At 35.9% G+C, this 27,129-nt stretch overlaps 1 protein-coding gene across 1 annotated transcript in view; it reads right to left on the bottom strand.

The window, feature by feature from the left end:
- Nucleotides 1-1,202: 1,202 nt before the first annotated feature.
- The window catches only part of LOC136032027 (putative fatty acyl-CoA reductase CG5065), a gene marked incomplete at its 3' end in the record, with an annotated part of 82,337 nt that continues 56,410 nt past the window's right edge, over nucleotides 1,203-27,129 (bottom strand). Inside the window, 3 exon segments of the mRNA XM_065712113.1 lie at nucleotides 1,203-1,460; nucleotides 6,237-6,479; nucleotides 22,221-22,413. Of these exon segments, the coding sequence (XP_065568185.1) occupies nucleotides 1,203-1,460; nucleotides 6,237-6,479; nucleotides 22,221-22,413 (694 nt within the window).

Here is a 27,129-nt window from a genome sequence, read left to right as displayed (position 1 = left end):
CTATGAACCATAACGTGATTTATCCATCAGAAGATTTTGTAATTGCTTTCTCCAGTTTATCTTTACTTACGGAGAAACAACAAGATCGTTCAATATAATACAAATAGATTCTGACAGAACAACCTCCAAATTTGAATTATCATCAACCAAAAAACTCAAAAAGCCATTGTGTAATTAACTTCTCACATTCGAATGAATTTATCGACATGACACCTTCTGAGATTGCTAAAGGGAGGTGAGTCTAATATTAAATAAAATCGATAGAATTTATGAAGTTTAGAAAATCAGTGATGAATTAAAAGTAATATCATAACTTAAAATGAGCATTTTTAAGCTACATAAAGAAAACAGGACTAAGGAATTTGTTGAAAATCAATAACAAATACTCTCAATTCTGGTATTTTGTATGCATTTTCAATGAAAATTTAAAACAAAGATGTATCTCATCTAGTTTATAATAATTATTGAAAAATATTAATATAATTGTTGATCAGCACTGAACCCTATATGGATATCACAATTTTTCCATTAAATAGAGCTTATAATGTCATATCATTTATGAACCAAAAGGTTCTAACACTATCAAATAAGTTGAAAGATTTACACTAACCAGACTATTTGTTGCTATAATTTAGTTAATTGTGACCTAACAGGTTAAAGAAAATTTATAATTGACTAATCAGTAATCTTGTTATCTCAAGGTTCAAGTCAAACCAGTTAAATAAGTATTCTAGCCAATATGTATCTTAGCCAATTCTAAGACACAGGAATTTTGTTTGTAAAAAAAAAAAATCAAAATAGTAATTCCAGGGGAACTAAGGCTCCTGGGGCAAGTTCTTTCGTACAAAATGTGGTTGCTCTTGATTGAGCAACCAATCATATACAGATTGGCTAGGCCCTGTCCCATTTTATCTAAACGTCTTGGCTAATTGGGGAAATATCCTAAGTTCACTCGCTCAGTGTTTGTTCTCACTATTTGTTTACTCCATTGAACCTAATTCAAATACAGATTAGTCATTTGGGAGGGGGAATCCGCTTAATGGTAAGAGTGCCTTCTAACTAAATTAGATCCTGTTCAAGTTAACTTGTTGTTTCTCTTAGGTAAATTTTTTAGTAAACCAGGGAAATCTTGTAAGAAAAAGGGAACAGAAAAATATCCTGAAGATTGACAAGAAAAAGTTAGCACGAGGTACATGAATTACCGTTTCATGCGGTTTTTGGCAGCAAGCAGGGTATGTAGTCCATCTTTAAGAGCGAATTTTCGCATGCCCAAATAATAAGTAAGAAAATATTCGTCCCAAACAATGGTTCGCGAATCGAAATTGAAGATGGCTCTGTCAATGGTATTCATTCGCTGTATTAAGGCACAGGTATTGTCACTTCTTGTGCGCCATTCGTGAGTTGTGTAGAACTGAACGCAATCCACCAATTTCATAGCTTTTCTATGCAAACGTACCATACTAGAAGGGAAAGTCGGGGTAAAATTACTAACGTAAATAGAAAAGCTGAGGCATGTTTTGCTTAGGAGTAAATTAGAAGCAGTTTCTCTTTCCTAACCATCGAAGTGAGGCGCAAATTTCAAAATTCCATTTCTTAGAGTTTTGGCTACTATTTAGCCAAAACTCTAATACTAGTTACTATTGAGCTCCTTACTATAGTTCGTTGCCACAAACAGTTTGATTCTGCAGGCAAAATTTTTCGAATTATTATGTGAGTTCTAAAAGCTAAAACCTTCTTTATATGAGAGTTATTTATTAGGAACTCTAACATTTTATGATTTGGTTTTCTCAAGTAAAGTCTTTTCTAATCTCTTAAGAAATATACAGTACTTAATTGCTTAAACCACCTCTTTAGTTTGTATTTCTGGAATAACCAAACCTTTGTGCAAATTTTCTATTTAAAGCCATATTTTTTAAATTAGCGCTCCTAAAGGCTAGTTTTTCTATACCCTTGCCCCTATAAGCCCGGGTTTCAACTTTGGGTTCCGTATCGGGCTGATTCTTGCGCGCGAGATAATTATTGCCATAATTCACATTTTCAAATAGGAGTGAATTTCTCAGTATGACGTTTCTTCCGGGTAAAGGGCAACAGTTTATACCACCTATAGGTCCCTTTTCCCACTCCACAAGAGACAGGCCATATGGTTTATAATTTAAGAAAGTTCAGAGCTCAAGTAATTCAGATTAATATGGTTTCCCCTTTGTTCACCACCTTAAGTTATATTTACAGCTTGAGAAAGGCTTTTAGAACATGGGAGTGGGAAATACTTCGAGTTCAAAGGCCATCATTAGTTCTTTTTATGTACTACCATGAATTTATAAGGTTAAATAATATCTTGCCTCCTCTACCATTGGGTAAAAGGTCTTCCTTATTCTTCTAATATTTTTAGTTAAAAATATTTTCTCTCCTTTTGACAATTCTATCACAAGAATGACTAATTTTTCAATTATACACGACAGTATTTTAAAAGTATGGTGCCCTGCTTAGTAGAAACACTACATGGTATTTGCAAACTGAGGAGTTGCCCATGGTGCCATGCAAGTAGATATACAGAAATTCCCGTGAAATTCCCTCAGAGGCTACCCTATATTGTTGCCTAAGGTATAGAGCCATAAGGCTTTAGTTAATATCTTAACAAACATTAAATATTAAAAAAAAAATAATAAAGAAATATATGAAATAAATTCAAATATTAGCTCAGTCGATATGCAATAATGATTTTGATAGATGCAACTTTTTTTAGTTTAAATTAAATTAAATTAGAACAACATTAAATATTAATAAAAGAACTGTGGTATAAATTTAAATGTTAGGCCAGTCAAAATAAAAGAATGGTTTTGATGGAAGCAACTTTTCTTTAATTAATATCTTAAAAAACGTTAAAGATTAAAAAATGAAATAAATTTAAATGTCAAACGATTTAAAACAAAAAAGTAACATTGATAGAATAAACTTCCTTTAGTATATATAACATCAGTGTTATACATAAATTAGAAAAGTAGACAATAAATTAAAATATAAAGCCAGTAGAAATAATACAACGATTTTGATAGAAATAAATTTTTAGTTAATACCTTACAACAAAGTTAAACTTTAAGAAAAAACAATAACATACCTTCAATGTACGAACATACCTTCAATGAAAACCTTACATGCCCTGAGGGATAGCTTACAACACTTGCAGCCAGTTGTTGGGAATGTTGTGTTAAGCCGAAATTTTTGTTATATGAAATTTTGTCTATTTTGAATAATATGAATGTCTTAACATTCAATTGGATGCATTTGGGAAAAACAGGCATGGGGGTGGGCTAGTTGCCCTTCAATCACTCTTGACTCTGACGAAGAGATCTATACCTTTGAATTTCTAAACATTTTAGCCCCCCCCTGAAGTTCATAAGAACACCTCTTCCATGAAATGCTTATATGCCCACGAAGCACAAGTTTTAACCCTTACCCCCGGGCTCTAGGATTTGTATTGATCCTGAAGTTTTTTTTTATCTGATCTTTAAAATGTTTTGATCAAATTGACTATCTAAATTTCTTTATCAGATTCATTAGGGAAAGAAGGCTTAGAGGAGATGGGACTCATTGTCCAAGATCTGTTTTGACTGTTAAAAAGTACTATTGAACTTCTGATTTTCAATTATTTGAGCTACCCCCTTAGCATAACTTACTAAGCTTCCCTCTGGAGTTGACCCCAAAGTTTTAGTATCTAATCTATGAGTTATTTTGAGCAAAATTACTATCCCAAAATTTTAATCGAATTTATTTGGGGTAAAGAGAGCATAGGTGGGGTTAGATGACCTCCGATCACTTTTTACTCTTATATATAGAAATAAAACTTCATATTTACAACCAAATGAGCCTCCTCCAATGTTTATACGATATTTTCTCCCATAAGCCCTTATGGTCCCCCTGGGAATAACTACCCTTGACCATGGGCTTTGAGGGGCTGTGCTAACCACATAGATATTATTATATGATGAATGAACTATTTTGAACAAAATAGGCATCTCAAAATTTTGACCAAAGTCATTTAGAGAAAAACGGAGTGGGGAAGTCTAGTTATCTTCTGATGACTTTTGACTTTTAAAAAGAGAGCTGGAACTTCAATTTACAATCAAATGAGCCTTCTCCAAATTTTATACGACCACCCTTCCATAAAAAACCTTTTTTGCACCGGGATACAAATTATAACACTTGCCCGCAGGGTCTGGGGGGGCTATGTCCACCCCTTAGCTTTGCTGTATGATCTTTGGTCTATTTTAATTAAAATGACTATATCGAAAGTTCTACCAAATGCCCTTATAAAAAAAGACCGGGGGGCTAGTTGCCCTCCGACCACTTTACACTATTAAAATATAAATTTCCATTTCTAGCAATTCCAGCCCACTCTGATGTTTACACTAACACCTCTTCGATGAAAATCCTTATATGCCCCCGAGTTATAAGCAACAATTCTTTTTCCGGGCTCTGGGGGGTTGTTTCGCACCCAATGTTTTGTTATCTGATAGATGGACAAAAATAGGCAACAAAATAGGTGTCGCAAAATTTTGATCGTTTTAATTTGGGGAAAACAAGACATCAAGAAGAGTTAAATTCTCTCTGATCCCTTTTGAATAAAAAAAAAAAAAAAACTAGAGCTTTCAATTTCCAATCAATTGAGTCCTCTCTGAAGCTTTTTCAACAACTTCTTTAGAAAAAACCTTTTCTACCCCCAAGGCACGACTTGCAACACTTGCCTCCAGGCTCTAAAAGGTTTTTTTGACCCCAAAGTTTTTGTTATCTGATCTTTGAACTGTTTTGAACTATATGGCTAGCTCATAGTCTTGACCAGGTGGATTTGGGGAACAGCCTTTTGGGGGCACTTGCCCTCCGATAATTAAATGAATGAATGAATGTATTTTATAATTCACCAATAACACAAATGCATGGCGATGGAGTATCAAAACAAAGAAAAAAAGAAAAAGAAAGACACATTCAAAAATAGGAATAAATATATACAAAATAAAACACAAATAAACTAGACTTTTCAAAAAAGTAAACCTACTTTTTAAATCTGAGATGGCAGTGTTGAATTACTATACACCATCGGTGACGTAATTGCGCCCTGTTTAATACTTAAATACACAGGGATATCAACCGGGACGATTGACCCCTCAATTTTTAGGCGCACCTCTAGGTGACGATACATAGAAAAAAGCGGAAAGACAAAATCAATAGCAACCCCACGCCTAATCAGCTCCAACATCCCTTGTGAATGAATTAATGAAGCACGTGCATTAGTAATATCATACGCGCTAACAATCAAAATTCCTCTTTTCCCAACAGAATCTACCAATACAGAATACAAAGAGATCTCAATACCTGGAAGCACCCAAGCCCCCGCTAAATACCGAACTGGAAGTTTGGAATTGTTGACTCTTAAAAAGACCACTAGAATTTCCAATCTCCAACAAAATGAGATTACTTACAACATTTGCCCTCAAAGCTTTTATCTGACCTCAAAGCTTTTCTCTGAAACAAAAGCATAGGAGGGGGGATTGGATGCCCACCAATCGCTTTTGACTCCTAAAAATTCACTAGAACTTTCTGTTCCAAATCGAATGACCCCCTTACAAAGTTTGTATGAAGTGGCTTTTGAAGTATATGATGTATTTCAAAGTATATGAAGTTTATATGAAGTGGACCCTTCTATATGAAGTTGCTCTGGTAATAAATTGCCGATAATAAATATCGGCAATGCTATAGCTTTATCTCCGATGTTATATTTACTTTAATTTAGCTTTTACTTATTTTTTCCCTTTTGATAAAAGCTCAAGGACGTGGTGATAAAACATTCAAATTTTTTATTAGTTAAAGTTTGTTGTTGTTGATTTTTTATTGTTCCAATGTTAAATTTAGACTATAACCCCTTTTCTTTCTTAAATTTAGAAGCCTATTTTAAGATTCATCCACTTGTGGCAAACTTTAAAAGGAATTTAGTGAGATTGTTGGTCACTACTGGTTAAAAAATAAAGTTAACTAGGAAAATCAGAAGAAAAAAATGGACAGCCACAGGTTTGTTACACAAGGGAAACAGAAGTTAACGCAAAAAGTATAAATAAAAAAAGGTAACAAAAAAAGATAATGAGAGGAAAAATAAATTGGAGATCCTGAATTTTCTCATTAGATATATTTAACAGCTAACGCTATAATAAAGCACAAATCTATCGAAATAAGTAAGCAAAACTTACAATGGTTTCTTGCCACAAATATGAAAAGCACCGTCTAGCAAATACGCAGGACCAATCTGACGGAAGAACTGATCTACACGATGATGGAAGATATTATCCTTGAAGCTTACTCTAGGCAGCCACACAGCCTTACTAAGAGGATATTCATACATTAAAGGATACATAGCGTTTCTTAGCATGTCCCAGGTAACTGGATTTAAACCAGTAGATGCTAAAAATACGGTTGGAATGGTGTGTTGTCTTCTGCAAATGAAATAAGCATATAATAGAGCATAAGGGAGCTACAGAAAAATTTAAGCTCTAATGTAATTCTATAATTGTAACTGGGAAAATATTTAACAGCTCATAAGGTAGTATTTTCTTTAAGCTCAAAATACATCTAGTCAAAAAATAATTTGAAATTTTTAAGAAGATGTTCTGTTAAATGGAATTAGCACGCTCATCGATTGATTTCTATATATATTTTTCAAGCTTCTCTGCTAAGCATTAATAGTCTTCACATGTTTCATTTTATTTTCTATTGTTTTATAGGCTTTAATCTACTAATGCTAAGAATTACAGTGGGTTGAATGATGATGGGTTGTCATCTTTGTCTAATAAAATTATTAAGATAACATCCCAACATACTTCAAAAGGAGAAACTAAGAGGGCGATTGTAGCAAAAGAAAATAAAGTATCAAAGTGAAAATGAAAAATAAAACAGAAATTAACACGAAAGTAAAAGTAGAAGGTCTTAGGTCACGTTCTGACAGAAATTTTAGTTCGTAAGCCTGCAACTAAGAGCGTTTGTAGCACTTGTGTCATTAGTGTCTGTTTTATCTTTTCTCTCACTGGCGCTAACGCATATTTTCTTGTTTCTATGGGAAATATGACACTATTTTTCTATTTCTTTTGGAAATACAGATATTCATTTTCAGACCCATAGTTTAATATCTTTATGGCATTTTAGGGCAAATCTATTGAAGAATAGATGTTCCTTCATGGCATTTTCTCCGATTAACATGTACACGTTAAATACTTAGTCTTGTCTTTCCATAGCCAATAAATTACATTTAGAATATAAACAGAATATCATATTGTCCAATAATGTGCACCCCATTTGTGTAGAAAACTCAAAAATGAGTCCCAAAAATGCCAAAGTGTCCGTATACCTGTGACTAAAAATAAAACTCTTGAAAAAGATAAGAATAAAAGCCAAAACCAAAAGGAAACACAACCTGAACATTAAGAAATGCAATAGGACAAACAATAATTTTTGCCTGTGAAACGTAGTATAATAAAATTTCCTTAGACCTCTGCTGTACTTACCTTAGGTTTAAATTGTATGAATCGTGTCACCTGAGAGTTCAAAACACCAGACGTCATTGTGGAGAAGATATCTCCACAGATTGTAGATTGTGTAAGATTGTTGAAGAAGATATCTGTGCAAAATGGAATGCTAAAACGTTTTCCGAGCACTAGGTCGCGCATGTTTCAAACAGTTCGTGGTAACGAACTGTAGTAAGGAGCGACCCGGCTCAATAGTAACCAAAACTCTAAAAAATTGAATTTTGATACCAATAGCTATATCAAAAGAATCGCATTTTAATGCTGGTTTTAAATATATAAGTTTCATCAAGTCTAGTCTTACCCATCAAAAGTTACGAGCCTGAGAAAATTTGCGTTATTTTAGAAAATAGAGGGAAACACCCCCTAAAAGTCATAGGATCTTAACGAAAATCACACCATCAGATTCAGCGTATCAGAGAACCCTATTGTAGAAGTTTCGAGCTCCTATCTACAAAAATGTGGAATTTTGCATTTTTTGCCAGAAGGCAGATCACGGATGTGTGTTTATTTGTTTTTTTGTTGTTTTTTTTTCCCCAGGGGTGATCGCATCGACCCAGTTGTCCTAGAATGTTGCAAGAGGGCTTATTCTAACGGAAATGAAAAGTTCTAGTGCCCTTTTTAAGTGACCAAAAAAATTGGAGGGCACCTAGGCCCCCTCCCACGCTAATTATTTTCCCAAAGTCAACGGATCAAAATTCTGAGATAGCCATTTTATTCAGCGTAGTAAAAAAACCTTATAACTATGTCTTTGGGGACGACTTACTCCCCCACAGTCCCCGTGGGAGGGGCAACAAGTTACAAACTTTGACCTGTGCTTACATATAGTAATGGTTATTGGGAAGTATACAGGCGTTTTCAGGAGGATTTTTTTGGTTGGGGGAGGGGTTGAGAAGAGGGGGATATGCTGGGGGAACTTTCCATCGAGAATTTGTCATGGGAGAAGAAAACTTCCATGAAGGGAGAGCAGGATTTACTAGCATTATTTAAAAAAAAAAATTAAAAAATAAATGTGAAAAAACTTTTTCAGCTGGAAGTAAGGAACAGCAATAAAACTTAAAACAAACAGAAATTATTACCCATATAAGGGGCTCACCTCCTTATGATACCTAGCTCTTTACGCTAAAGTATTTTTAGTAATTTCAACTATTTATTCTACGGCTTTTGTGATTCAGGGGTCATTCTTAATGAATTGGGATAAAATTTAAGCTTTAGTGTAAAGAGCGAGGTACTGACGATGGGGCGAATCCCCTCATATATGTAATAAAAACATGAGAATACAAAAGTTCTTTACGTAAGCTAATTTATAAGTTACGTAAATCTTTTAACAATAAAAAGATTCGTAAAAAATTAAAAGTTCTAGTTGCCTTTTTAATTAACCAAAAAATCGGAGGGCAACTAGGCTTCGCCCCCGCTCTTTTTTTCTCAAAATCATTCGATCAAAATTATGAGAAAGCCATTTAGCCCCCCCCCCAAAAAAATGCAAATTTCGTTTTGATTATTCCTCTGCGGAGAGCCAAAATCAAAACATGCATTGATTCAAAAACGTTCAGAAATTAAATAAAAAAAAACGGTTTTTTTTAACTGAAAGTAAGGAGCGACATTAAAACTTAAAACGCACAGAAATTACTTCGTATATGAAAGAGGCTGCTTCCTCATCAACGCCCCGCTCTTTACGCTAAAGTTTTTTACTGTTTTAAAAAGAAGAATTGAGAGAAAGAGTCAAACTTTAGCGTAAAGAGAGGGGCGTTGATGAGGAAGCAGCCTTCTTCATATACGAAGTAATTTCTGTGCGTTTTAAGTTTTAATGTCGCTCCTTACTTTCAGTTAAAAAAACCCGTTTTTTTTTATTTAATAAACTACAGGAACTGCCAAGATGACTGCAGCATGATATTTTAAAATTGAGGTAGATTTATTGCGACGTGCCATCTTGGAAAGAAAAGTCACGGTTTTGAGTCACGAGTCTAAGAAACATGAAAGTTGAAAATAAAAAAAAGTAGACGAATTAAAGAAGAATGTAAAAAAAAAAATCTTGACTATGAAAGGTAATGTAATACAATTCCCCTAGACCTCCGGTGTACTTATCTTAGGTTCAGAATCATCTATTCTCAATGCATTATCATAAATACTATGTAACACCCCTTAGAAATAGCTAAGAGACGATTGCGCCACACACGCCATGAACAACTTTCAATTTCAAAGCCACATATGGCGTAAATAATTTGGTTCTGGGGTGTATTTTGAAATAAGCTAGGCCCGCGGTCCTGATTAGCTTAGCTTTCAATTGTCCCAGGCATACCACCTGTGATGTCATATCATACACCTTAAGAGTGTAGAATATCCACGTGTACATATCTGTGCTTGATGGTTGATATCCACTCCTAGAAAGAAAAGCAGTAAAATCACACCCTTATATGTGTATTTGATTTGATAATAGTCTGTTTATTTTCCCAAAGTATTGGATTTGCCGTCGAAAGAAAAGACTAAGGATTTGCCGCATTATTGTTAGTCAGAGAAAATGCCATGAAGAATTTCTTTAATACGCTAGCCCTAAAATGCCTAAGAAGCAATAAGTCCAGGGTCTGAAAATAAATATCGGTGCTTCCCATAGAAGCAAGAAAATAGTTTCATATTCCCCATAGAAATAAAAAAAAATGTGTTAGCGTCCCTCAGAAACAAGGAAAAACAGACACTAGAAGGACTAGCGCCATGAATGGTCTTGGCAGTAGAAATGGGAATTAGAATTTCTCTGCGGGAATGATCAAAGGACCTTTAGTACTCTTAAATTACCACAATTCTGTTAGTGTTGCCCCCTCCCCTCCTTCATTTCAAGTAAGGGTTATTCTTAGAGAAAAACTAAATGGATGGCTAAAATTATATGTTTTAGATTCCATAGGTAATTAGATATTCCATTTATTTAAAATTAATTGAATGAAAGACAATACAATATTCATCTTAAAAGAGAAAAAAAAAAAATTTATTTCTTTCGACCCGATGCTGTATCTTTTCTTATTGTGTTTAATCGTATTTTAGCATCAATTCGGGAGCGTTTTAAATTTGTTTAAGATTTAACTGTCTTATCACTACGACTAAACCCTCCGACTACCGAAGAGTCTGACTTAACAAAAATTTTCAATGATCTAAAAGCTGAATTAGGAGAGTTAAAACAGACGGTCAGTGAACCTAGAAACTCTTATAAGAGCATTTCCTTCCTAAATGTCGACAGCTACTCTTCTCTTACTTCCTGCTTACTGCCTTACTCTACCTTACCTTACTTACCTTACTTACTCTACCTTACTTACTGCCGACAAAGAAAACTGTTAAAATACTTCTTTTGGACGAATATGTAAGATGATCTCACACATTAAATATCTGACTAAAAAGGCACCATACTCTTACATTCATTTTCCAACCTGAAGAGATTTAGTATAACAACTGAGGTTTAAAAGTCTTTCTATTGTAGTTATATTAGACTTTCTATTGAGTATGCATGCCCAGATTAGCCTCCGTGTTTGACGAAAGATCAGTCAGATAGACTTGAGACGATACAAAAAATAAATTTAACAAGAGCTAAGAGCTCATATGGCACTTGTGACAAGGCATGAAATGCTAAGAACCAAGAAATCATATCTCTAATGAAGAGCTAAGAGCCAAGAGATCAGAGCTCTAACAAAATTCTATGAATCAATAGATTGATTTAAAAGGAAAATAAGAGGCTTAATGCCGGTCAGGATTTAAAATAAGAGCTCTGAGTCACGATGTCCTTCTGAATATCCAAATTCATGAAGATCCGATCACCCACTCGTATGTTATAAATACCTAATTTTTCTAATTTATCTTCTCCCTTTAGCCCCCCAGATGGTCAAATCTGGGAAAACGACTTTATCAAGTCAATTTGTGTAGCTCCCTGACACGCCTACCAATTTTCATCGTCCTAGTACGTCCAGAAGCACCAAACTCGCCAAATCACTGAACCCCTCCCCCCAGCTCCCCCAAAGAGAGCGAATCCAGTACGGTTCCGTCAATCACACATCAAGGACGATTTGCTTATTCTATCCACCAAGCTTCATCCTGATTCCTCCACTCAAAGTGTTTTCCAAGCTTCCCCCCCCCAACTCCCCCCAATGTCAAAAGATCTGGTCGGAATTTGAAATAAGAGCTTTGAGACATGAATTCCTTCTAAATATCAAATTTCATTAAGATCTGGTCACCCTTTCGTAAGTTACAAATACCCCCCCCCCCCCCAAATACGCTGGATCCGGTTGACATTTAAAAAAAGAGATCTGAGTTACGAGGTCCTTCTAAATATGAAATTTCATTAAGATCCGATCACTCCTTCGTAAGTTGAAAATACGTCATTTTTTCTAATTTTTCAGAATTAACCCCCCCCCCAATAAAGAAGATCTGTTCCAATTATGTATATCACACATCTAAGACTTCTGCTTATTTTCCCCACTAAGTTTCATCCCGATCCCTCCAATCTAAGCGTTTTCCATGATTTTAAGTTCCCCCACCCCAAACTTCCCCCAATGTCACCAGATCCAGTCGGGATTTTAACATAATTGCTTTGAGACACGATATCCTTCCAAATATCAAATTTCATTGAGATCCAATCACCCGTTCGTAAGTTAAAAATACCTCATTTTTTCTAATTTTTCAGAATTAACCCCTCCCCCAACTACCCCAAAGAGAGCGGATCCGTTCCATTTATGTCAATCATGTATCCAGGACTTGTGCTTATTTTTCCCACCAAACTTCATCCCGATCCCTCCACTCTAAGTGTTTTCCAAGTTTGGGTTCCCAACTCCCAACTCCCCGTCAATGTCACCAGATCTGGCCGGGATTTAAAATAAGAGCTCTGAGAAACGATATCCTTCTAAACTTCAAATTTCATTGAAATCCGATCACCCGTTCGTAAGTTAAAAATACCTCATCTTTTTTTAGTTTTTCAGAATTAACCCCCCGCCCCCAACTACCCCATAGAGAGCAGATCTGGTCCGGTTATGTCAGTCACGTATCTTAGACAGGTTTTTATTCTCCCCATCCAGTTTCATCCTTATCTCACCGCTTTAAATATTTTCTAAAGTTTCCGGTTCCCCCCAACTACCCCCCCCCCCAATTACGCTGGATCCCGTTGAGATTTAAAATAAGAGATCTGAGTTACGAGGTTCTTCTAAACATGAAGTTTCATGAAGATCCGATCACTCCTTCGTAAGCTAAAAATAAGTAATTTTTTCTAATTTTTTAGAATTAACCCCCCCCCCCCCAAATAGAGCGGATCCGTTCCAATTATGTATATCACGTATCTAAAACTTCTGCTTATTTTTCCCACCAAGTTTCATCCCGATTCCTCCAATCTAAGCGTTTTCCATCATTTTAGGTTCCCCCATTCCAAAGTTCCTCCAGTGTCACCAGATCCGGTCGGGACTTATAATAATAAATGCTTTGAGACACGATATCCTTCTAAATATCAAATTTCATTGAGATCCCATCACCCGTTCTTAGGCTAAAAATATCTGATTTTTTTTTAGTTTTTCACAATGAACCCCCCCCCCCCAACTACCCCAAAGAGAGCAGATCTGGTCCGGTTATGTCAGTCATGTGTCTTAGACAGGTTTTTATTCTTCCCATCCAGTTTCATCCTGATCTCACCGGTTTAAGTATTTTCTAAGATTTCCAGTTCCCCCCAACTGCCCCCCCCCCAATTACGCTGGATCCGGTTGAGATTTAAAATGAGAGATCTGAGTTACGAGGTCCTTCTAAACATGAAGTTTCATGAAGATCCGATCACTCCTTCGTAAGTTAAAAATAAGTAATTTTTTCTAATTTTTCAAAATTAACCCCCCTTCCCAATAGAGCGGATCCGTTCCAATTATGTAAATCATGTATCTAAGACTTCTGCTTATTTTCCCTACCAAGTTTCATCCCGATTCTTCCAATCTAAGCGTTTTCCATCATTTTAGGTTCCCCCACTCCAAACTTCCCCCAGTGTCATCAGATCCGGTCGGGACTTAAAATAAGAGCTTTGAGACACGATATCCTTCTAAATATCAAATTTCATTGAGATCCGATCACCCGTTCTTAAGCTAAAAATACCTGATTAAAAAAAAAATTTCATAATTAACCCCCCCCCCCAAACTACCCCAAAGAGAGCAGATCCGGTCCGGTTATGTCAGTCAAGTATATTAGACATGTTTTTATTCTTCCCATCCAGTATCATCCTGATCTCACCGCTTTAAGTATTTTCTAAGATTTCCGGCCCCCCCAACTGCCCCCTCCCCCCATTTACACTGGATCCGGTTGAGATTTAAAATAAGAGATCTGAGTTACGAGGTCCTTGTAAATATGAAGTTTCATGAAGATCCGATCACTCCTTCGTAAGTTAAAAATACGTCATTTTTTCTAATTTTTAGAATTACCCCTCCCCCCCCCAATAAAGCTGATCCGTTCCAATTAGGTAAATCACGTATCTAAGACTTCTGCTTATTTTCCCCACCAAGTTTCATCGCGATCCCTCCAATCTAAGCGTTTTCCATCATTTTAGGTTCCCCCACCCCAAACTCCCCCTAATGTTACCAGATCCGGTCGGGACTTAAAATAAGAGCTTTGAGACAAGATATCCTTCTAAATATCAAATTTCATTGAGATCCAATCACCCGTTCGTAAGTTAAAAATACCTCATTTTTTCTAATAGGTTATGTCAATCATGTATCTAGGACTTGTGCTTATTTTTCCAACCAAGTTTCATCCCGATCTCTCCACTCTAAGTGTTTTCCAAGTTTTAAGTTTCCCCCTCTCAACTCACCCCCCCCCCTCAAATGTCACCAGATCCGGTCGGAATTTAAAATGAGAGCTCAGAGACACGATATCCTTCTAAATATCAAATTTCATTGAAATCCGATCACCCGTTCGTAAGTTAGAATTACCTCATTTTTTTTAATTTTTCAGATCTAACCCTCCCCCCAACCACCCTAAAGAGAGCGGATCCGTTCCGGTTATGTCAATCATGTATCTAGGACTTGTACTTTTATTTTTCCCACCAAGTTTCATCCCGATCCCTCCATTCTAAGTGTTTTCCAAGATTCTAGGTTTCCCCCTCCCAACTCCCCCCAATATCACCAGATCCGGTCGGGATTTAAAATAACAGCTCTGAGACACGATATCCTTCCAAACATCAAATTTCATTAAGATTTGATCAACCTTTCGTAAGTTAAAAATACTTCTATTTTTCTATTTTTCCGAATTGACGGGCCCCCCACTCCCCCCCCCAGGTGGTCAAATCGGGAAAACGACTATTTATAATTCAATTTGGTCCGGTCCCTGATACGCCTTCCAAATTTCATCGTCCAAGCTTACCTGGAAGTGCCCAAAGTAGCAAAACCGGGACCGACAGAATTTGCGATTGCTATATGTCACTTGGTCAATACCAAGTGCCATAAAAATTATGCTTGGACACAACTCCTCAACATTTGATGATGACGTGAAACAGCTCAACTTCAATTCGCTTTATATTCATAGAAATAAGTTGACAAATTGATTTTGACTAAGTTGTTTGAATTCCCCAACTCATCTTGGTCTACAAACCAACCTTGCAATCCTCCTTACTGAAGGACTAGACACTAAACTCCGATAAATTAAAAAAAAAATGTCCACACTGAATAACTTGCCCAGCCGTTAGAACTGAGAGATATTACAAATCATTTGTCCCTTATCTTACTCCGTATTTTAATAATATTACATTGACAAATATTTAATGTTTGATACAGTTTATTTCAGGTTTTTGCCTGTGAGTACTTTTGAATGTTCTATATAAGCATATGTCTATTACATATGTTATATATGACATATAGTGTTCTATATGTTCTATATAAGTGCCATTCTAAATAACCAGTCACTATTTTCAGCGTGAAAATTGACTATTGCCATATTAATTTTATATTAATTTCATTTATGACTCATTTTGATTTATTGACGTTGAAGCAGAAAATGTTACTTCAATATTTTTGTGTTGCTATTTATTTGAATATTTTGTTTTTGATCCTTGTTTTGTTTCTTCTTTTTTTTCAGAAATGTCATGCTCATGTTAGCTCCAGCTAACGTGGATATCTTAGTATATCATATAATATAATATATATTATATTTTATAATATCCAACAGTTTGTGGTAATAAACTCTAAGTAGGAACGACTCGGGTCAATAGTAACCGAAACTCTAGAAAACATAATTGTGATATCATCAGAAATATCAAAACATTTGATTATTATGTTGATTCCAAATGGAGAAGATTCAGCAAGTTTTATCTTACCCTTCAAAAGTTAGGACCCTGAGAAAATTTGCCACAGTTTTGAAAAAAGGGGAAACATCCCAAAAAGTCATGGAATCCCAGTGAAAATCATACCAGAAAACTCTAAAGTGGAAGTTTCAAGTGTGTATTTTTTTCCCAGGAGTGATCTTATCAAGCCATTGGTCCTAGACGATCAGGAGAGAGTGCATTTGAACGGTAATTAAAAGTTCTTGTGCTCTTTTAAGATGACCAAAAAGATTGGATAGCTACTAACCCCCATCCCGCACCCGTTTTCCCCAAGGTCGTTCAATGAATATTTTAGATAGTCACTTGTTCAACATAGTTGAAAAATCCAATAGCTCTGCCGTTAGTTTTCCTGCAGCCCATGAGAAAAGGGCTGTAAGTTTAGATTTTGCACATTGCTTGCGCACAGTATTTGCTATTACGAAGGATTCAGACATTTTCCAGGAGGGAAGGCGGAAGGTGGGAATTTTGTGCTTAGGGTGGGTTTCCATGGGATTAATTATCTGTAGAAAGGGGATTTTTTGGGGGTCAAAATTCACTTCTTTAGAGTTTAGGTTACTATTGAGCGTTTTCTAAAATCAGGCTAATTTTGTCAAGTTCACAGCTTTTGATGGATAAATAAAACATAATAAATCTGTTTGTGTTCATAAGCAGTTCATAATTTGGTGTATCTTATGCTATTAACATTCAATTTTGTAGGGTTTTTGTTACTATTGAGCTGAGTCGCTCCTTATTTACAATTTGGCAACCCGAGCTGTTTTAAAACTTGCAAAATATTACTATCATGATAATAAATTGATCTTAAGCTTAATGTAAATACAAAAACATGATTCCAAAAAAAAAAAAAATGGTAAAATATTTCTCTTCAGAAAGTTTCGTCAAAGTAGGTTTTGTAACTTTTTGTAAAATTATCCGTGTTTCATTCTGTTCTGCGTAGTGGACAATGTTGCAGTCAAGATCTAATGGTATTCACTAGTTTTTGTAATTACCTCTATCAAAAAAAATTCTGAAAGTTTAATCAGGATTCAATAGTTTTAATGTTATAATAACATTTCTAAATATAAATTTATTTGCAATGAAGCTCAACACAGACTCAAACTGCCGGGAAAGAAACTCCCGGGATTTTCGAGTGACATCGCTTAATTTATAAATAGTAGTCTTCTACCATTTCAAGTTTTATATCTTCATTTGTAGTAAATGATGCCCACCTTAGGTAATGAACTCGCTCTTTACCTTTCCTGTAAATTTTTTTCTTAGATTATTTCAATTTATATTAAGTTTTTATGCATTAACCAATTTAAAAATTATGTATGTATGTATGTATGTATGTATCAATTTATTGCCCATCATAAACTGAAAATACAAAAATGATGGAGTATAAAGAAAGAGAAGGGAAATAAACAAAAACATTTTTACAAATACAAACAAACCCAAAACAAAGAAGAACTGATGGGGAAACAAAATACAAATAAGGGCAATTATACGTAAGACCAGACACATTAAAAAGCCTGCACCGCAAACATTTCCGCTAGTAAATTCTATTTTGAAGGCCACAGTGCTCAGCTCTTTTAAACTCCCCTGAAGTTTTTCTCTCAACTCACTAATGGCAAGGACTACGACTCCACTTGGATCTTCCTTACGAGAGATGTTGAGAGATGCTGGGAAGGCGAATTCCGTCTATAATAAAAAAGAAGATTGATTCTTAACCCTTAATTGGCAGGGTGATTTAGGCCCTGTCTATTAAATCCCAGCACACAGTGTCTTGTTGATTTGGTACCATCAAATATTGTTAGGAAGCCGATATCACTTGTATTTTTTGGACCAGTTGAGGTCCAAACAAGGGTAAACGAATATCTAGGAATCATTTACAGGTGCATAGATAGAGGACTCTGGGATCTCACAGACCCCACCCTGCAGTTTGTGTCACTTGTTTATGGCTTAGCAGGTAAATTAGGTTTAATTTTATAAGCTTTTTAGAGAACAATTCCTTTTGTTTTAATTTATTTAAAATAATGCCAGGCCAGACCCTTTCAGAATTTAATGCATAGGCATATTTTGAAAAACACCAAGTTGTTTTTTGAAAAACACCAAGAATACTGCAGGCTTATTGGTTCTTGCAAACCAACATACTTCAAGCATATTTTTGGATAAGCAAGTACTTTATAACGAACCTTCTTTTTCTTTATTATAAAATAAACTTGGTGTAAATTTAGCTTATGCAACGCCTTTTCTTGCTCCGTGTACCTGTTTTAATTTGACCTCAACATCTTTTTCAACGACTCGTGGAAAAATCCTGTAGGTTCCCAATTTGGGTAAAATAGGGAAGCTAACAGATGTTTGTTTTAGTATTAGGAAAAAAGATGAAAGCTTGATTGATAAAGAATAAAAATTGTTATTAATGGAAAGAGCATTAGTCTTTTTTAAGCCTTAAACACATATCATAACACAAGGAAAATAAAGGCTGAGAAACAAACAAAGACCTAAATCATGATGAATTCCCCTGCGAAAGTTTACCCGAATTGCCTTTATCTTAAAATAGTAAAAGTGATCTTGATATTTTACAAAAACAAAACTTTGCAAAATAAATTGTTATGTTTTCAAACACAACAAATCACAACAAAGAGTTTTTTGATTTAATAGTCTCTACTGTAATCTTAACAATTTTTTTTATTTGTAACAATTGGATCTCTCCCTAATACCTTAGAAGTCATAATGAGTCTGAAGATGTAAATATTTATACCCAGTTGATGTCAAAGAGAGTCAAGCCTTTTTAGGCCTTCTGTATCTCCTCGGAGAATTCAAGTCAGGCAGTGAGGATTGTGAAGGTTCCTTTGCAGCTGATGGAATTGTCCTGGACATTTTCCGCGCTACGATAAGCCTTATGCGATTCCAGTATTTGGAAAACTGTCTTCAGTTGAATAATAGGCACATACGCCATAAAAGAAATGGACCTCTAGCTCCCATCAATGAAGTTTTTTGACCTCTTAGTCACATACTGCAAAGCATATTACTCACCAGACAAGTACTTAACGATTGATGAAATGCTAGTTGCATTTAGAGGACAGTGCAAATTTAAGATGCACATTCCCTCAAAACCGAACAAAGTATGGAATAAACATTTAGTGCCTAGCTGTCTTTAAGACATTCTGTCTGTCTAATACCTTTGTCTATGATGAAAAGGAAACTCCTATGGTTGAAATCCAGAATGCTTTATTTCCAACGTTAACTGTCATGACCCTTTGATCACTTGAAGGGTTCGAACAGCAACATCACAGCCAACAACTGTTTCCCGACTGTATAGCTTATAGAAATGTTTAAATCCTTGGGAATTATCTACGTAGGCACAGTGAGAAAAAAAAGAGAAATCACACCCATTTCCCCGCTGAACCCAACTCGTCCATCTTCGGGACGAACGTTTCTATCTGAACGTTTTTGAATCAATGCATGTTTTGATTTTGCCTCCCCGCAGAGGAATAATTAAAACAAAATTTGCATATTTATTTTTTTGGCTGAATGGCTTTCTCATAGTTTTGATCGAATGATTCAAAAAAAGGAGCGGAGGAGGAGGCCAAGTTGCCCTCCGATTTTTCGTTTACTTAAAAAGGCAACTAGAACTTTTAATTTTTTATGAATGTTTTCATTAGTAAAAGATATACGTAACTTACAAATTAGCTTACGTAACAAACTTCTGTATTCTCATGTTTTTATTACGTATATGAGGTGGTTCACCCCCTCGTCAGTACCTCGTTCTTTACACTAAAGCTTAAATTTTGTCCCAATTTCTTAAGAATGACCCCTGAATCACAAAAGCTGTAGAATAAATAGTTAAAATTACTAAAAATACTTTAGCGTAAAGAGCGGGGTATTAGGAGGAGATGAGCCCTTCATATGCGTAATAATTTCTATTCGTTTTAAGTTTTAATGCTTCTCCTTACTTTCAGTTGAAAAAACTTTTTCATATTTATTTTTTCATTGTTTTTTTTTTAATAATGCTAGAAAATCCTGCGCTCCCTTCATAAAAATTTTCTTCCCGCATGACAAAATCCTCCAAAGAATGTTCCCCCAACATATCCCCCTCTTCTCAACCCCCCCCCCCAAACCTAAAACTCCCCCTGAAAACGTCTGTACACTTCCAAATAACCATTACTATACGTAAGCACTGGTCATAGTTTGTAACTTGTAGCCCTTCCCATGGGGACTGTGGGGGAGTAAGTCGTCCCCAAAGACATAGTTATAAGGTTTTTTTGATTATGCTGAATAAAATGGCTATCTCATAATTTTGATACGGAGACTTTGGGAAAATAATTGGTGTGGGAGGGGGCCGAAGTGTCCTCCAGTTTTTTTGGTCACTTGAAAAGGGCACTATAACTTTTCATTTCCGTTAGAATGAGCCCTCCTGCAAGATTTTAGGACCACTGGGTCAGTACGGTCACCCCTGGGAAAAAAAACAAAAAAACAAAAAAACAAACAAACAAATAAACACGCATCCGTGATCTGCCTTCTGGCAAAAAATACGAGATTTCACATTTTTATAGATAGGAGCTTGAAACCTTTACATTAGGGTTCACTGATACGCTGAATCTGATAATGTGATTTTCGTTAAGATTATATGACTTTTAGGGGTTGTTTCCCCCTATTTTCTAAAATAAGGCAAACTTTCTAAGGCTCGTAACTTTTGATAAGCAAGACTAAACTTGAGGAAACTTATATATTTAAAATCAGCATTAAAATTCGATTCTTTTGATGTAGCTATTGGTATAAAAATTCCATTTTTTTTTAGTTTTGGTTGCTATTAAGCTGGGTCACTCCTTATTACAGTTCTTTACCACGAACTGTTTGATTCATATACATATTCCCTGTAGAGTCCTAAATTTCTGGAAGAGAGAGCAGCAGACAAAGGTGATTCAATTAGACATTGCTACTTACAGAAAGAATCAATGTACCCATGTTTGTGGCATACCACGTGCCAGGCCTGGCATCGAAATAGGCTACATTCTTTCTTCTTAAAACTAGCATACTGAGATTTAATGCCAAAAAAAAGACCTTAATGGGTCACAACTTTCAGAAAGAATTTGTATTTTTCAGGTAATTGTAATGAACTAATGATGTCACCATAGCATCAAGAGGCTCAAATTGTAAGTGGTTAGGAGACAAAGGTTACGAGAATCAATGTACACAAGCCTGCCATGCAGTTCTTGCCATTATCAGGCCTTGAAATTGGCTGCATTTATCTTTTTGTTTTCTTCTTAAAACTGGCCTATTGACATTTCAAGCCAAAAAAAGACCTTAATGGTCCATAAATTTAAAAAAATAATTTCTATTTTTCCTAAGGTGGTTGAATTGAACCAATGATGGCGGCATAGCATCAAGTGGCTCAAATTGTATAGGGCTAGAAGACAATGGTAACGAGAATCAATGTATACAAGCCTGCCTTGTAGTCTTGCCGTTGTCAGACCTTAAAATTGGTTGTATTTGTTTTTTTTCTCTTAAAACTGGCATATTTACTTTTTAAGTCAATATAAGACGTTAATATGCCATAGATTTAAAAAAGAATTTGTTTTTTTCCCAGGGTGGCTGTATTGAGCCAATGATAGCGCCATAGCATCAAGAGGCTCAAATTGTATGGGTTTAGAAGACAAGGGTAACGAGAATCAATGCATACAAGCCCTCCATGTAGTCTTGCCGGTGCCAGGCGTCGAAAACGGCAACGTTTTTTTTTTATTTTTTTATATTAAAACTTTCGTATTGACATTTCTAGAAGCAGAAATAAGCTAAATAAGCCAAATTTTTTTGGGGAAAACGATAGAAAACCGAAAGAATAAAAAACTAGGATAAAAACAACTAGTAAGAAAACAACACATATTACAATGCAAATATTTTGGTCAAGACCTCTGCTTGATCGTCCTCGGTGCAGACAAATTGGGTGCAGAAAAATCCCCTCCTCAACGACCCGCTCTTTACGCTAAAGTCTTTTATTGTTTTAAAAAGTAGAGTTGTGAGAAAGAGTCAAAGTTTAGCGTAAAGTGCGGGTTGTTGAGGAGGGGACAACCCCTTTCATATATGGAATAATTTCTATTCCTTTCAAGTTTTAATGTTGCTCCTTACTTTCAGTTAAAAAACTTGTTTTTGAGCTAATTTTTAATTTAATCATAAAATTTGGCAATTATCATTCATCTACATTTAAATTCAGCTCAAGAAAAAAATTACTCTTAATGATAAAAATAAATATAAATAAAATCAAATTATGGTTAAGTAGCTAAAAATATTCTAATTGAGTGGAATAGATGTCTTTGAATTATATTTTTTGGAAATGACTAACGCACATTTGAATCTAAATACATAAAATTTACTTATGCTTCAGTGCATCCCAGGCTGAAGTGACCATTAGATTAACAGGGAATTCACCAGGGATCATATCAACAGCCATTTTCGTATGGCAGTACATGGTTTGAAATATTCCAGTCGCAAATCCAGCAATACAACCAGTGGTTCCACCTAGTGAGTCAACCCATCCAGGAAGCGGTTCTTTCCATGATGCACTTACTGAGAAAAAAGATAAGGGATCACTGTAAGTTAAGAAACAATAATAAAACGATATATCAGCCTGTCAAAACAGTTGTTTGGCTGGAAAGACATTTATTTTTCATTGTTAATTTTATCTGCAAAAACAATCTAACTTTATATGTCGTTCCTATGCATCGCTGTAAAATGCAGAAAATAGCAACTAAAACTATTCAACATTTTGAGTCTATTTCAGATATATGATCTATCGTCTTTAAATCATAATGTTTAATATATTCGTCTAGTCTGTTGTACCTGACCTTCTTGGGTTCTCCCAACATTTAAAAGAATTTTTGTCAAATATCTTTACTTCTTCATCATCTTCTTCCGCTATCTTTACAACTTCTTCTTCTTCAGTTATATTTGCTACTTCTTCCTGAAATATTTTTATTTTTTCAGCGTGCTTGACCAGTGGTTTAAAGGAACTGCTACGATGAAAACTATTTTGGCCTTATTTCGAATGCCAAAAAAGCATTCAGTTGTGTAAGCAAGTGCTTAGTAAGAGTGCTTGAAAAGCGCAAGAAATATTTTTCAATATGTCTACTTTCCAAGAAATTTGTATTTTGTGGTAGACCCTCTTTTACATTACCAAAGACGAGAGTTTAATGGTATTGACCTTCTCAGGTTCTCCTAATATTTAAAAGAATTTTTGTCAAATATCTTTACTTCTTCTTCATCTTCTTCTTTTTCAGCTATCTCTATTACTTTTTTTTTAATATATCTTTATTTTTCAGCGTGCTTGTGTAGTGCTTTAGTAGAATTGCTAGAATAAAAACTAATGGTACTTTATGTTTTTTCATAATAAATGGAATTGGTCTATTTTATATAATTAGTCTGTTTCACGTCGGGGTTATTTCTCAAACGAACTGTTTTTTACTAATGTAAGGTACCTTTGGCTGAAATACTTTTAGGATTTCAATTTTAACAAAGTAAAACAAGCCTATCTCTTGTAAAAGATTTGTTTACGCATCTTTCTATTTGAAACAGGGAATCTTTCCTAGCTTCAAAACGAATTGCCTAATGGTCTTCTTACTTGCCCATTGATTCAAATTACTAATTGCCCGTTGGTCCAAATTACTTCAGAAATAGTCGTTTCTTATATTCTCTCCTTTCTGATTATAATGACCACCTGAAAATTAGGACACGACGCATTTTTTTCCGTTGGGATGGGACTTGAGTGGGAACACAGCATGGAAGGGGCCTAGCCATGTTTCTATGACTTTGGCTCTAAAAAAGACAATAGAACTTTTTTTTATGTAACACCTCTCAGAAAATTCAACCATCTCTAACTCAACACGGTTACCCCTAGATTTTCATACTAGAGACTTAATACTTTGGATTGTGGGCATTTGACATTCTTGGACATTATGAGCCTGTGGGTCTAACTATGTGTTTGACTTTGTGGTGTTGTTTGTGCGTGTGTGTGTATTTGACATTGTGTGGCTGTGTGAGCATGTGTTTTCTCTCGGTGTGTTTATGTCCCTCTCCTTGCCTGTGTGTCTGCCTGTGTGTCTGTGCCTCCGTGTTTGACTTTGTGTGGTTGTATGTGAGTTTTTCCGTCTGTGTGGTTTTGTCTCTTTGTCCCTGCCTGTTTGTTTATTTGTAAGTGTGTGTCTTACTATGTGATTGTGCGTGTATATATGTTTTACTTCTTTGTGTTTTTGACTCTCTTTTCGTGCCATTGTGTCTGACTCTGTGTGTGCCTGGGTGTTTACTCTTTGTCTGACTTCGTGTGGTTGCGCGTGTGTGTGTTTGCTTAACCTCTGTGTATTTTCGTCCCTCTCTCCGTGCCTGTGTGCCTGACTGTATGCCTTTTGTATCAGACTTTATTTTTTGTGCGTGTTTTGTCTCTCTCTTTGTTGCTGTGTGTCTCACTATGTGTGTGTGTGCCTGTGCGTCCGAATTTTTGTGGTTGTATGTCTGTGTATGTTTGTTTGTGTGTTTTTCACTCTTTGTCTTTTCATTTCTCTCTCCATGCCTATGTGTTAGAATATTTGTGTGTCTCTGTGTTTGAAACCGTTGCTGTATATTTTTGTGTATTTGTAAGTGGTGACCCGGGTTGGGTGCACCCTTGGCCTAGAGTTTGGTCTGTTTGATCGTTCGATCACGTTACCATTCCCTGGTGCAGGGTATACCGTAGAAGGGTACAACCATACTCTATATTTACGGTATAGTAGTGGTAACCACGAGGCATTCCTTTACAATGCTTGACCTAGAATTTAGCCCATTTGATCGTTCGATCATGTTACCATACCCTGGAGCAGGGTATACCATAAAATGTTACTAACATACTCTATATTTACGGTAGAATGGTGGTAACTACGAGACATTACATTCCAATATATGGCACCAGTGAGGCTTTCCACTCCAATAAGTGGTGCAGCACCATTTCCGCGCCAATATCAGGTAGCAGACACGGTTACCATTCCAATAGCCACAATCAAGGAAGCACCATTGCATGATGCCATGTTTGGCAGGTGATTTTAACGCCAAGGTTGGAAATAACCAAGCTCATTGCCCTGAGGTCACAAAAAACGGAGGTCTCGGCACAAGATACGAAAATGAAGACTACCTGATAGATAGTGCACTGTGAAATTACTTTATCATCGGCAGAACACTTTTTAAGCATAAAGATACCAATAAATAAACATTTTCGTCCCCAGACAAAATGACAAAAAAACAGTTTGACCACATGCTTATAAGCAGAAAATGCGAACAAATCTTAGGGATGCTCGCTAATTCAGAGGGACATATATAAGCTCTGATCATTCACTTATGATAGCAATGATCTAAATTAAGTCAAAATTCCCAAAAGAGAAGATGCTTTTGCCAAAACCACAATTTGACTTTGAAAAACTGTCAGATTGGAACATCAAAAATGAGTTCATCACAGAGCTATCTAAAAGATTTATTCCTACGAGTTCTGAAGTCAATTGAAGAAATAGATGAAGAATTCATGTGAGACAAAATTACGGAAAACTATGATGAAGCTACTAAGCCAGTCCTTAGTTTCAAGAAAAGACTAAAAGATCAATGACTGTCGGATAAAAGGTGGGACTATATTGAAAAATGGAGGCAGGTGAAATTTCTTCTTCTTCCTAACTGCAGTGCCGAGAATCGCGTGTTCATCAATCTGACATACCAATATCACGAATAGATGGTGAAAAAGAGTGCCAGGAAGGACAAACATTGCCCCCTTGAGATGAAAGTGGAACTAATAGAAGAAACTACAAGAAGAGGGGACTTGAAGAATTTATACCGTTTATTCCTAGGGAAACGTCAAATTATGGAAGGCCATGTGTGATATCCGAATAGATGTTTTGCAGCAGATCCTAAAGTTGTAGGCAAAGTCTGGGCAGACCGTTTTCAGACCCTTGTGAACCGTACTCCCCCTTTAGAATCCCCAACGATTCCTCATATGCCGCAACTCAACCTTCCAATTGAGGAAGACTCTGCGGATACCACAGCGATTGGTATGGTGGGGAAACGATTGAAAATGGACGATCCCAAAGTGAAGACAGAATCACAGCAGAAATGCTTAAGACGACTGTCATTCCTTGCTTGACCTTCTGGATCAAGTTCTTCAAGACAAAGTGGGAGTCAGAAAGAGCACCTAAGGATTTTACTAGAAACACCCTATTGACGTTATGTGTGGAGATGACCGATTAGAGATGTTGGTTGAGTTCCGATACCTCGGCAGCATCTTAAAAAAACGGCTCAAATGCAAGGTTGGAACAAGCACACAGGGCATTGAACTGTCTTACACGGCTTAGGAAATCTCAACAGTACACTTTGAGGCTACAGCTACGACTGTTTCCAAGCAATGCTCTATCTGTACTGCCTTATGGATCCGAGACCTGGCACGTTAATCAGCAATATGAAAAAAATACAATCATTCAAAAAAGCCTGCCTAAGAAGAACTCTAAATATAAACTGGGTCCAGAGATTAAGAAATGACTCAATCAGGCAACAGGTCCAACTACCTTTAACAACAAGCATTATCCGTTAACATAGGTGGTATTACCTTTGGAATGTCATCAGGATGGGCAGTAACCTCTTGCCAAATTCCATCTTCTTCTAACAACCAGAAGGGTCAAGAAGACGTGGCCGTTCTAGAGCCTCCAAGATGACTGAAGACTTTTTGTGGATGTCCTGAGTGCTTCTGGAGGCAAGAAATGACTCAATCAGGCAACAGGTCCAACTACCTTTAACAACAAGCATTATCCATTAACATAGGTGGTATTACCTTTGGAATGTCATCAGGATGGGCAGTAACCACTTGCCAAATTCCATCCTCTTCTAACAACCAGAAGGGTCAAGAAGACGTGGCCGTTCTAGAATCTCCAAGATGACTGAAGACTTTTTGTGGATGTCCTGAGTGCTTCTGGTGGCATAGGAGGAACTAAGATCTAAGGTAAGATTAATTTTACTACCATATTATGTCGAAGGACTTATCACACAAAACCAACTTCAGACTTAGTGTTACGTGATACAATCTGATGGATTAAATTTTGCTCGTACCGAAGGGTGTCCAAAGTAGACTCGAGCTAAACATAGAATTTGACCTTGCGTAAAATTAGGTTCCATTATGAAAAAATTAATAAAAACAGGATGAGCAGCTAGTATAATACATTTAACGAATAAAATAATTGACTTTTCGAGGAAAATCTCGCACGTTTGATCAAAGCTGGGTTTCCC

This window comes from Artemia franciscana, chromosome 10 (assembly GCF_032884065.1).
Source record: "Artemia franciscana chromosome 10, ASM3288406v1, whole genome shotgun sequence".
NCBI lineage: Eukaryota > Metazoa > Arthropoda > Branchiopoda > Anostraca > Artemiidae > Artemia > Artemia franciscana.
This window is presented reverse-complemented; position numbering and strand designations above follow the sequence as displayed.